General features: G+C 32.9%; 1 protein-coding gene and 1 pseudogene across 1 annotated transcript in view; one reads left to right on the forward strand and one right to left on the reverse strand.

Moving 5' to 3' along the window:
- Positions 1-13,652, forward strand: part of Dnah12 (dynein axonemal heavy chain 12) — a 273,790-nt gene that overhangs the window by 33,541 nt on the left and 226,597 nt on the right. Inside the window, exon 12 of the mRNA XM_047531915.1 lies at positions 12,172-12,350. Coding sequence (XP_047387871.1) covers positions 12,172-12,350 — 179 coding nt within the window. The remainder of the gene's footprint in view (positions 1-12,171; positions 12,351-13,652) is intronic.
- LOC124968907 (eukaryotic translation initiation factor 4E-like) lies at positions 9,136-9,829 on the reverse strand (annotated as a pseudogene).

A 13,652-nucleotide genomic window follows, 5' to 3' on the forward strand; every position in this document is an offset into this window, starting at 1 on the left:
TTTAAAGTAACCCGTCAGTTTCTAAAGAAGCTAGCTAGATTTCAGATATGATTGCTTTGAATTTGTTAAATCAAAGAATTGCCATCTTAAAATTGAATCCTTCAATACACAGATGTAGTATGTATTTTAATTTATTTGGACTTTCTTTAATGTCTCTCAACAACATTTTATAGTTTTCATTCATCAAATATCTTATAAATGACATTGTTTTAAATAAAAGTTTTCATTTTCACTGCTAGTATATACAAACACTTTTGGCATATTGATCCTACAACAGCTTTTTAAAAGTTTCCTTAGGATTTTATATATATATATATATATATATATATATATATATATATACACACCATACAACCTTTTTTATTTTCCCTTTCCTATATGAATATCTTTTGTTTCTTAGGTTGCTTTATTGGCACTGGGTAGGATTGCCAGTAATGTTGAATAGTAGCAGTGAGAGAGGGTATCCTTGTCTTGTTTGTGATCTTGTGGAAACATACTCAGATTTTTACCATCAAGTATCTTAGGTATAGATTTTTTGGTAAATGCTCTTCATCAGGTAGATGAAATTCCCTTCTATTCCAGATTTGCCATGAGGGAGGTAGGTTCATTGGTTGGTTTTGAATCATGGGAGTGTGCTGAATTTTGTCATATACCTTTTCTGCATATATTGAAAAGATCATATGGTTTTTCTCCTTGTTACTGTTAATGGTTTGTTTTAGTCAGCTATTTCGCTGCTGTGACTAAAAGGCTCTAACCAGCACAATTATAGAGGAGGAAGAGTTTATTTGAGGGCTCACAGTTTCAGAGGTCTTAGTCTATAGAAGACCAGCTTCATTCCTCAGGTCTCGAGGTGAGGCAGAACATCATGGCAAAAGAGCATGGCAGAGGGAAGCAACTTACATCATCAGGAAGCAGAGACAGAGAGACAGAGGGAGGGAGAGTCTCCACTCTCCAGATACAAAATATATACCTAAAAGCAACACCTCAATTCTAATCTCCTCCAACCATACCCTACCACTTCAGTTCCCACTGTTAATCCCTATCAGGGGATTGAATCATTGATTAGGTTAAGAGCCTTCAATCATTTCTCCTCTGAACCTTCTTGCATTGTCTCACATGTGAGCTTTTGGGGTACACCTCATATCCAAACCTTAGTATGGTTTGAATTTTGTTTATTGATATTTAGATGTTAACTCAATGTTGCTTACCTAAGATAAACCCAAATTACTTCTGGAATTTAGTGGCTTAAAAATAACAAACTTTATTATCTCAAGTATTCGTGGGTCAAGAATCCAATTTGAGACCTGGAGATATAGATTAGTTGGTAGAGCCCTTGCTTTGTAAGCACAAGGCCCTAGGTTCAATCCCTGGCACTGAAAAAAAAAATTATAGCTTGACTTAACTAGGTGACAGTGTTTTGAGGTCTCTCATCAGGTTGCAGTCAACCTGTCAACTGAGGCTAAAGTTTCATATGAAGCTCAAATGAGGACAGAATCATGCTTCAAGTTCACTTAGGATTCAGTTCCCCATAGACTGCTGAAGTTCTATTTCTGGATACATATACATTTAGGATTAAATTTTGTTGATGAACTCCATTTATTATTTTGAAATGCCCCTCATATTCCAGAAAAATATCCTTAATCTGAAGTATTTTTCTGATATAAATACTCCCTATATTTCATTTTTAAAAACAGCTTTACTATGGTATAATTCACACATTATGCAATTCACCCTCTTAAAGTATAATTCAATATTTTAAGTATATTTACAATTATCATTACAATGTAACTTAAAAACATTTAAAAAAAAGCCGCATGCCCAGTAGCTATTATTCCCCATCTCAACCCCAAGTTGGGACATATTTTCTGTCTTTATATGTTTATACATTTGTTGTGGACATAATTTTGTAAAATTACATTGTGTTTTGTGCCTGGATTCTTTAGTATAATGCTTTCAAGGTTCATGAGGTTATGAAGATTTACACCTATGTTTTCTTTGAAGAATTTTATCGTTTTGGCTTTTACATTCCTATCTTTGATCCATTTTGACCTGTTGCAGTAATTTTTAGGTATGTAATGAGCTAAGACTTTTTTTTTGTTCTAATTGGTTGTACATGATAGAATACATTTTGATACATTGTACACAAAAGGAGCATAACTTCTCATTTCTTTGGCTGTACATGCTGCTGAGATACACCAATAGTATAATAATACATGTATATAGGGTAATAATGTCTGTCTCATTCTACCATCCTTCCCATCCCTACTGCCCTACCCCTTCCCTCACTCCTCCCTGCACAATCCAAAGTTCCTTCATTCTCCCCACCCCCAATATAGAGCATCTGCTTATCAAAGAAAACATTCAGCCTTTGTTTTTTTTGGGACTGGCTTATTTCACTTAGCATGATATCCTTTTGTTCCATCCATTTACCTGCAAATGCCATAATTTCATTCTTCTTTAAGGCTGAGTAATATTCCATTGTGTATACATGCCACAGTTTCTTTATCCATTCATCTGTTGAAGGGCATCTAGGTTGGTTCCATAGTTTAGCTATTGTGAATTGAGCTGCTATAAACATTGATGTCGCTACCTCACTGTAGTATGCTGATTTTAAGTTCTTTGGGTATAAACTGAGGAGAGTGATAGCTGGGTCAAATGGTGGCTCTGTTCCAAGTTTTCTGAGGAATCTCCATACTGCTTTCCAGAGTGGCTGCACCAGTTTACAACCCCATCAGCAATGTATGAGTGTACCTTTTCCCCATGTCCTCGACAACACTTATTACTACTTTTATTATTGATAATTGCCATTCTGACAGGAGTGAGATAAAATCTGTTTTGATTTGTATTTCTTTAATTGCTAGAGATGATGAACATTTTTTCATGTTTGTTGATCAATTGTATTTCTTCTTTTGTGAAGTGTTTGTTCAGTTCCTTAGCCTATTTATTGATTTTTATGTGTGTGTGTTAAGTTTTTTGAGTTCTTTATATATCTTAGAGATTAGTGCTCTATCTGAGGTGTATGTGGTAAAGATTTTCTCCCATTCTGTAGGCTCTCTCTTCACATTGATTGTTTCCTTTGCTACTTTTTAGTTTGAATCCATTCCATTTATTGATTCTTAATATTATTTCTTACACTTTAAGAGTCTTATTAAGGAAGTCAGGTCCTAAGCAAATATGATGAAGATTTGGGCTTACTTTTTCTTATATTTGGTGAAGGGTCTCAGGTCACATTCCTAGGTCTTGATCCATTTTGAGTTGATTTTTGTGCAGGGTGAGAGATAGGAGTTTAATTTCATTTTGCTGCATACGGATTTCCAGTTTTCCTAGCACCATTTATTGAATAGACTATCTTTTCTCCAATGTATGTTTCTGGCATCTTTGTCTAGTATGAGATATTTATATTTATGTGGGTTTGTTTCTGTCTTCTGTTTTGTACCATTGGTCTACATGTCTTTTTTGTTGCCAATATCATGCCATTTTTGTTACTGTTGCTGTGTAGTATAGTTGAAGGTCTGGTATTGTGATGCCTCCTGTTTCACTCTTCTTGCTAATGATTCCTTTGGCTATTCTGGGTCTCTTATTTTTACAAATGAATTTAATGATTGCTTTTTCTAGTTATATGAAGAATGTCATTTTTTTTGTCATTTGAATTTTAACAGGAATTGCATTAAATCTGTATAATACTTTTGGTAGTATGGTCATTTTGACAATATTAATTCTGCCTATCCAAGAGCTTGGGAGGTCTTTCCATCTTCTAAGGTCTTCTTCAATTTCTTTCTTTAGTGTTCTGTGGTTTTCATTGTAGAGGTCTTTCATCTCTTTTGTTAGATTGATTACCAAGTGTTTTTTTTTTTTTTTTTTTTTTTTTTTTTTGAGGCTATAACAGGATAGTTTTCCTAATTTCTCTTGCAGTGGATTCATCGCTTATGTATAGAAATGCATTTGATTTATGGGTATTGATTTTATATCCTGCTACCTTACCAAATTAATTTATGAGCTCTAGAAGTTCTGGTGGCATTTTTTGGATCTTCTACATATAGAATCATGTCCTCAGCAAATAGTGATAGTGTGAGTTCTTCTTTTCCTATTCATATCCCTTTAATTTCTTTTGTCTGTCTGATTGCTCTGGCTAGAGTTTCAAGGATGATGTTGAATAGAAGTGATGAAAGAGGGCATCCTTGTTTTGTTCCAGTTTTAGAATGATGTTGGCCATGGGCTTAGACTAGATAGCTTTTACAGTGTTGAGGTATGTTCTTACTATCCCTAGTTTTTCTAGTGTTTTAAACATGCAGAGGCACTGTATTTTGTTAAATGCTTTCTCCATGTTTATTGAGGTAATCAGATGATTCTTGTCTTTAAGTTGTATTATGTTTATTGATTTCCATATGTTGAACCATACTTTCATTCCTGGGATGAAACCCATTTGATAGTAGTGCACTATCTTTTAAGTATGTTTTTGTATGCAATTTGCCAGAATTTTATTGAGAATTTTTGCATCTGTGTTCATCAGTGATATTGGTCTGAAGTTTTCTTTCCTTGATGTGTTTTTGGTTTTGGTATCAGGATGGTACTGGCCTTATAGAATGAGTTTGGAAGGGTTCTCTCCTTGTCTATTTCATGGAATAATTTAAGGAGTATTGGTGTTAATTGTTCTTTGAAGATCTTGAAGAACTTGGCTGAGAATCCATCTGGTCCTGGACTTTTCTTGGTTGAGAGACTTTTGATGGCATCTTCTATTTCATTACTTGGAATTGATCTGTTTAAGTTATGTATGTCTTCCTACTTTAGTTTGGATAGATCATATGTCTCTAGAAATTTGTCAATATCTTTGAGATTTTCTATTTTATTTGTATATAAATTTTCAAAATAGTTTCTAATTATCTTCTGTATTTCAGAAGTGTTCATCATGATATTTCCTTTTTCATCATGAATATTAGTAATTTGAATTTTCTCTCTCCATTAATGTAGCTAAGGGTTTATAATTTAATTTATTTTTTCAAAGAACCAACTTTCTGTTTTGTCAGTATTTTGAGTTGTTTCTTTTGTTTCAATTTCATTGATTTCAGTTCTGATTTAATTATTTTCTGTCTTCTACTGCTTTTGGGTGTTGATTTATTCTTTTTTTCCTAGGGGTTTGAGATGTAATGTTAGGTCATTTAGTTGTTGACTTTTTATTCTTTTAATATATGATCTTAATGCAATGAATTTTCCTCTTAATATTGCCTTTGTAGCATCCCAGAGATTTTGATATGTTGCATTGGTATTCTTATTTACCACTAAGTATTTTTTTTTATTTCCTCCCTTATTTCTTTTGTTATCCATTCGCCATTCAATAGCATGCTATTCAGTCTCCAGGTGTTGGAGTAGTTTTTATTTTTTATTTTATTGTTGATTTCTAGTTTCATTCCATTATGGTCTAATAGAATACAGGGTAGGATTTCTATATTTTTGTATTTGCTGAGAGTTGCTTTGTGGCATACAAATATGGTCTATTTTAGAGAAGGATTCATGTGCTGCTGAGAAGAAAGTATATTGGCTCGATGATGGATGAAATACTCTATATATGTCCATTAAGTCTGAATCATTGATTATATCATTTGATTCTGTAATTTCTTTGTTTAGTTTTTGTCTTAAAGATCTATCCAATGATGAGAGAGGTGTGTTAAAGTCACCCACTATTATTGTGTTGTTGTCTATTTGATTCTTGAAAGTGAGAAGGGTTGATTTTATGTATGTAGGTTCTCCATTGTTTGGGGCATATATATTTACAATTGTTATGTCTTGTCAATGTATGATTCCCTTAAGCAGAATGAAATGTCCTTCTTTATCTCTTCTGACCAACTTTGAAGTCCACTTTTTCTGATAAGAGGATGGAAACCCTTGCTTGTTTACACAGTCTATGTGAGTGATATGTTTTTTCCCAACCGTTCACCTTCAGTCTATGCATGTCTTTTCCTTTAAGATGATGTCTCTTCTTGCAAGCACAAGGCCCTGGGTTTGATCCCTAGCACCGAAAAAAAAAAAAAAAAAAAAAAAAAGATGATGTCTCTTGAAGATTGCATATTGTTGGGTCTTTTTAAAAAGTCCATTCTGCCAGTCTATGTCTTTTGATTGATGAGTTTAGGCCATTAACATTCAGGGTTATTATTGAGATATGATTTGTATTCCTGGTCATTTTGGTTTATTTTTGATTTTTAACTTGCTTAGTTTCTCCTTTGATTGACCTTTCCTTTAGTGTAATTCCTCCCTTTGCTGGTGTTGTTTTTGTTTTTGTTTCTTTTGCTTCATTCTCATGGAATATTTTGTTGAGAATGTTCAGTAGTACAGGCTTTCTAATTGTGAAGTTTTTAACTTTTGTTTATCATGGAAGGTTTTTATTTCATCTTCACATCTGAAGCTTCATTTTACTGAATATAAAATTCTTGGTTGGCATCCACTTTCTTTTAGAGCTTGATATATGTTATTCCAGGACCTCCTGGCCTTGAGGGTCTGGATTGAGAAATCAACTGAGATCCGAATTGGTTTCCCCCTATATGAAATTGATTTTTTTCTCTCATAGCCTTTAAAATTCTATCCTTATTCTCTGTGTTAGTCATTCTCATTATAACATGCTTTGGTGTGGGTCTGCTGTAATTTTGTACATTTGGGGTCTTGTAAGCCTCTTGTAGTTGATTTTCCATTTCATTCTTTAGATTTGGGAAGTTTTCTGATATTATGTCATTGAAAAGATTGTGCATTCCTTTGGTTTGTATCTCCATGCCTTTGTTTATTCCAATAAATCTTAAATTTGGTCTTTTCATGTTATCCCATATTCCTTGGAAATTCTGTTTATGGTTTCTTACCATCTTCTCTGTGCAGTTGACTTTATTTTCAAGAGTATAGATTTTGTCTTCATTGTTCCGAGGTTCTGTCTTCCAAGTGGTCTAGTCTGTTGGTGATACTTTCCATTCAACTTTTAATTTGGTTTATTGTTTCCTTCATTTAGAAGATTTCTGCTTCATTACTTTTTATAATCTCTGCTTATTTATTGAAGTGATCTTTCACTTCCTGTATTTTCTCTCCAATACCATCCTTTATTTCAAAGATTAGTCTAATTATATATTTTCTAAACTGCTTCTCTGATGTTTCTTCTAGTGTGTTGTCTGAGGAGTCTATTGTTGGAACATCTTGGTTTGTTTGAGGCGCTTTGTCCCCTTGTTTTTTCATGTTGTTTGTGTATTTTCTCATCTAGTGGTATAGATCTGATGCAGTATAGTTTTTACCCTGTAGTCTTAGAGTGTCCCTGAAAGCTTTCATTACCTTGCCTTTAAGAAAGGACAAGACCAATATTAACAGCACCTAATGTAAACAATATACAGCCTTAAACATAATAGTTCCTATTAATATGTCTATAGTTTTGTACCCTTGTCAAAATTCAATTGACCATACACACAAGGTTTTATTTCTGGCCTTCCAGTTCTGTTCTACTGATCTATGTTCTGTCTTGCCAATACAGTCTTGATTGTTTCTGCTTTTTAATAAATTTTGAACTCAGAAATTATAAGTCTTACTACTTTGTTTTCTTTTCTAAAGATTATTTTGGTTATTAAGAGTCCCTTCTAATTCCAAATGAATTTTAGAATCACTTCTCAATTTCTTCAAATAAGTCAATTGAAATTCTGATGGGGATTGCATTGAATCTATATGTAGATCAATTTGAGGAGTAGTCATCTTAACAACATTGTCTTTCAATTCATGACTATGGAATATCTTTTCATTTGTTTAGATATTCTTCAGTTTTTTTAATAATATTTTACCATTTTCAGAATGAAAGTTTTCCTTGTATTTTGTTAAATTAATTCCAAAGTATTTCATTTTTTGATGGTATTTTATTTTCAGGTTATTCATTAATTTTCACATATTAATCTTGTATCCTGTAGCCTCGCTTGGCTTGTATATTAGTTTGAGTAGTTCTTTTATTAGTGGATAGCTTAAGACTTTCTATATATATGATCAGATCCTATTAATAGAATGTAGTACATTAATTGATGAAAACAACTTTGTATTCCTGGAATAAGTTTCACTGTGTCATGCTGTACAATTATTTTCAGATATTGCTAGATTTGGTTTATGATATTTTGTTGAGGATTTTTGTGTCCATTTTCACAAGAGATACTGTACTGTACTTTCTGTTCTTGTGATATTGTAGTTTGTCTTCTTTTTATTTCAAAGTAACACTGGTCTCCAAACTTTTCAAAAACTTTTGGAAGAATAATTGGTATTCTTTTTTAAATGTTTGATGAAGGGTTTGGATTTTTCTTGTAGGTAGTTTTTGGGTTATTAATTCAATTTCTTCACTTGTTATAGATCTATTCAGATAATCAGTTTCAGTAGATTGTGTCTATGTATAAATTTACATATTTCATGTAATGTTATGTATTTTATTGCATACAATTGTTCATAATGTTCCTTTATAATCCTTTTTATTTCTGTCAGGATGTCCTCTTTATTTTTCTTCTTTTGCACAAAATTAATGTTTATTCCACCTTTGTGTCATATTCCTGCATCCTTCACCTATGCTACATTAGGAAAAAACAAAAGCAAACAAATCAGAAACTGAAATCAGAATCACTAATGTTATCAAGTAGGGAAACAAAATCTAGAAGCCATCAGCGAGAGTACAGCAAAGATAATACTGTTAAAAAAAAATAAAATAAAATTGCTAAAAAACTGTATATATCATACTCTTTCAAACCAGCAAAATATGTCCCTGCATACCATGGAACGTAAACTAAGGGTTTTTTTTCCTATTAAGGTATAGAGATGTAAGTTCTTTTGTATAGTATGAATGAGTAAAATGTGTTTGTAATGGTAATTCAACTAAGCTTATAAAGAGTGGGCCAGGAACACATATAGGAATTCTGGGGATAATATGGACTGTAATTCTTTGATTGGGATAGTGGATACACTAATAAAAATTTTCAAAAAATGAACACAGAAGTACCAAAGGCAAACGGGACTTCTCTTACATGTTAGCAACATTTAGATTGAATCAAATTTAAATGCAGTCCATTCTGCTTTTGAAGAGACTTTGGTTCAGTTTCCAAATCTGGATTGCTTGATGGCAGTCTCCCATGAGATTACTCGGAAGGTGTCTTAAACAACAAACCTATTTTTTAGTAGTGGCGCTGTCTTAGTAGCTGTGTCTGCATGGGACTCAACCAGTCGCTGCCTTTGGAGGAAGCCCTAACCTTTCTTGTATACTCTCCCTATATGTGTAACAGCTTCTCTTTTCACGTTCAGTAGTCCATATCATCATCTTTAGCTCTAACATTAACAATAGCTCCATATATATCATCACTGTAGTCATCAAAAGATTTTCCAATAAGACACAGCAGTGTCTTTAGCCGTAAGGGATCGATGTCACTTCATCTCAGCTGTTTGTTTAATGTAATGAACCATCTTTAACTCCATTTGTTTGTCTCATCTTCCCACATAGGCTCAATACTATCCTTAAAAAGTGAGTAGTCACAGAGAGATATTAAATTACTAGACAACTGGTTATGGTTGTGTAGAACCCAAAAGTCTTCAACAGTATCAAACTTAGAGATCAGTTGAAGGTTTGCTTGCCAATTTTACTTTTATCATTTTTAAAAAACCAGAGTGCCCATCTATTCTATAGATATTTTATATACTGTTCTGGGTTAGCAACCTCCTAATTAGATTCTGTTTTCTCCTCTTCTGTAGGCAGGGGTTTAGGAGTAGAAGTAGTTTCCAGTTCCACTGTTGCCCTCTTAGATTAATCTGATCACATTCCTCTTTTGTTTCTCATTACAGTAATTTGCATCATCTTTTATTTTACTGTAGTTAAAGGTTTGTTGATTTTGTTGTTCTTTTTAAAGAATGACTTTTTAAAATTTTTTTCTTCTTTTTTTGAATATTCTATTTAATTTTCACTCTGATCTCTTATTTCCTTTATTGTCCATATTTATTTTTTGTTTTCTATAATTTTACCTGGGACTTATGGTGGATGTTCAGGTTGTCATTTGAGAACTTTCTTCCTAACACAGGAATTTATAACTATTTTTCCCTGTAAATACTGCTTCAGTTGAAGCCCATAAATTTTTATATACTAGTTGTCTTCATTTACATTAATCTCAAAGTATATCCTGATTTCCCTTTTGATTTATTTTTACCAATTAGTTACTTAAGACTGTGTTTAATTTCTACACATTAGTATTTGTTGTTGATTTCTAACCTCCTTTCACTTTTGTTAGAGAAGATACTTTGTACTGTTTTATCCTTTCAAGTTTACTGAGTTTTTTTTATTCCTAGTATATGGTATATGCTGGAGAATGTTTTCTGTGTAAATGAGAAGAGTGTACATTGTTTTTGTTGGGTAAAGGGTTTCTTATGTCTGTTACTCTAGTCGTTAATGGTTTTGGTCAAGTTTTCTGTTTCCCTTGTGAGCTTGTGCCTAGTTGTTCTATCCTTTATTGAAAGTGCGGTATTGCACTTTTCAACTATTGTACAATTGTTTATTTTTGCTTCATTTCTCTCGGTTATTGTTACATGAATTTTAGTTCTTTGTTGTTAGGTGTAAATGTGTATGTAAATGTTATATATCTTTCTTGTGGATTGACTCTTTTGTCACTTTGAAGTGTCCCTCTTTATCTGTAGTTACATTTTATGTCTTTTTTTTTTTTTTTCTTTTTTTGAATACTAGGGATTGAATCTTGGGTGCTCTACCACTGAGCTACATCCCTACCCCTTTTTATTTTTTATTTTGAGTTAGGGGCTCCCTAAATTTCTGAGGCTGGCCTTGAACTTGCAGTTATGCCCTGCCAGTTTTGTTATCCCAGTAACTCAGGATCTGAGGCAGGAGGATTGCAGGTTTGAGGTCAACCTTGGCAATTTGGTGAGACCCTTTCCCAAAAATAAAAATAAAATAAAAAGAACTGGGAGTGAAGCTCAGTACTAGAGTGCCCCTGAGTTCAATTCCCAGTACTTAAAAAAAAAAAAAGAAAAAAAAATTATCCCAGTATTTGGGTATTAAGAAGTTGATACCAAACCAGGCGCAGTGGCACATGCCTGTAATCCTAGTGGCTCTGGAGGCTGAGGTAGGAAGATTACGAGTTAAAAATCAGCCTCAGCAGAAGCAAGGCATTAAGTAACTCAGTGAGACCCTGTCTGTAAAATACAAAATAGGGCTGAGGATGTAGCTCAATAGTTGAGTGCCCCTGAGTTCAATCCCTGGTAACAACAACAACAACAACAAAAAGTTGATACCAGTATCTTGAATGTTTGGTAATAGTAGAATATGTCAATTTTCTCTCCTTTTAGATTATTTTGACCCAAATCAAAAAGTTTCTTACATTTCTTTTCCTAAATAGTGAGCTAGAATCTTTAGTGAGGCATCAGTAATGATAAAGCAAATATATGTCAGCTACATAAATTGTCACATGATATAGGTCTCTTTCTAAATAGAAATGAATGGCTCTTGGCATATTTTTTTAAAAATTATTTTTAGTTGTAAATGGACATAATACCTCCATTTATTTATTTTTATGTGATGCTGAAGATTGAATCCAGTGCCTCACATGTGCTAAGCAAGTGCTCTCCCACTGAGCTACAACCCCAGCCCTGGGCATAGTTTTTTAAAATAATTATTGAGAGAAATTTCACCTAGTGAAATGTCCAGATTCTTATGCTGTAAATGGCACTGTACTGGATATTTATTTATTAGTCGATTGACAAATTCCTTAGTGAAAATATGAATTAAAAAAAGATTTATGGGGATTGGGGTTGTAGCTCAGTGGTGGAGTGCTCACTTAGCACATGTGAGGCACTGAGTCTGATCCTTAGCATTACCCTAGGATAAATAAATAAAATAAAGATACTGTGTCTACCTACAACTAAAAAATATTAAAAAAAAAAAGATTTATGTTGGCTGCAGCTATAGCTTTGTGGCAGAGCATGTGCCTAGTGTCTCTGAGGCCCTGGGTTCAGTTCCCAGAACCAAAAGAAAAGAAAAAGATTTATGTAACAAAAGGAAAAATTTTATTCATTAAGTGAAAAATAAATGAGTTTGTATTTATATGATTAAGAATTTCTCCATGGTACAATACTATAAAATCACTTTTGAATTAGGAAATTCTAACCATTTTTTTCTTTAAAAACTTTTTTTTTAAGTTTATAGAATCATTTTTCAACCTTGCCTCAGAAATAATGCTGTTGCCTCAGTGGATGCATTACCCTATGGTGCGTTTGGATTGTGAAGATTTGAAGACGGGCTTGACAAATAAAGCAAAAGCCTTTGCAAACATATTATTAAATGACATAGCCTCAAAACATAGAAAAGAAAATGAAAGGTAAGTAGAATTAATTGCCATACTCAGAATAATAGGGTCAAAAGAAATATTTTGCTAAAATAATTCTCATTTAAAAAGAAAAGATGAACACAAATAAGTACTTAGAACTTCTCCATAGCTGCCTTCCTAAGGAGCTTCCTCTGTAGTTCAATTGGAATGGGTTCTTTTTGTTTGGTTCTTTTTGAGACTGATTTTAAGGCAACTCAGGATTGAAGAAAAAAAAAAAGAAAAGAAATGGAAAGAAATCATTATTTGGATACAGGAAGCATGACAATAAAAAGAGGATAGATTTTCTGTGATACTGAGATCTATAATCATTCCTTACCCCAATATTTATTTGTATCACATAACTTACTTGTCTTTTTTGTGAAATGGAGATAGTGATAACTACTTTGTTGGGTAGCTATAAAATTGGATTCATAAACCAGTGACCTGTTAGCTGTGTATGTCATACAGTTAATGTTTTATTTTTCTCACATTTTAAAATTTTGTTTAAACAAATTTTCCATTTGCTATTAACATTTCAAAATTCAGATCACACACAAAGCTCACATGTCCATGCACACACACACACACACACACACACACACACACACACACACTCTTACACCCACACACCAGATTTCTTACTTTTCTTGAAAAATTTAAGACTATGCCACTGCAATGGTAAATGGAACTAAGAAATGACTTTCCTCTTTAGATGAGAAATGTGTCCTGTGGTTTGTTCACCAGTGGTCAAGCAACTCATCATCAAAATTCCTTTAAGTCATTTGTTTCCTCTCTGCCCTCCTCCCAAAATTTGAGTTTGTAAAGGTTAAAACTAATTTATGTATAAGACCTAGCTCAACACCTGACACATGGTACCTTATAGATGTTAGCTATTATATTTATCTTTCCAGAAGCAGTGTGAAAAAAGTGTGTTTTGGAATCAGACTTGAATTTGTATCCTGGCTCTGCAATTAACTAATTCTGTTATGTAGGCAAGTTACTTAATTTCCCTGAGCCTCAGTTTCCTGCTGTGTCATCTATGAAGTACACCTAGAATTACTATTATGATAATAGAAAACATTTGTAAAACATAAAGCTTTATGACTAACATAAAATAGGCACCCAATAAATATTTTAAAATGAATGAATAAATGTCAGAAAGTGAAATGTTTATCAGGTATACTTAATACAAAAGCATACATACCACACAAAAAGATACCAAAGATGGTTAAGTATTAGACCTTATCCTTTTCTTGAGAGTTTTACAATTTCATTAAGAGCAATGTTGATGGCACGATTAATCCAGAAATGATT

This window comes from Sciurus carolinensis, chromosome 17, assembly GCF_902686445.1.
Source record: "Sciurus carolinensis chromosome 17, mSciCar1.2, whole genome shotgun sequence".
NCBI lineage: Eukaryota > Metazoa > Chordata > Mammalia > Rodentia > Sciuridae > Sciurus > Sciurus carolinensis.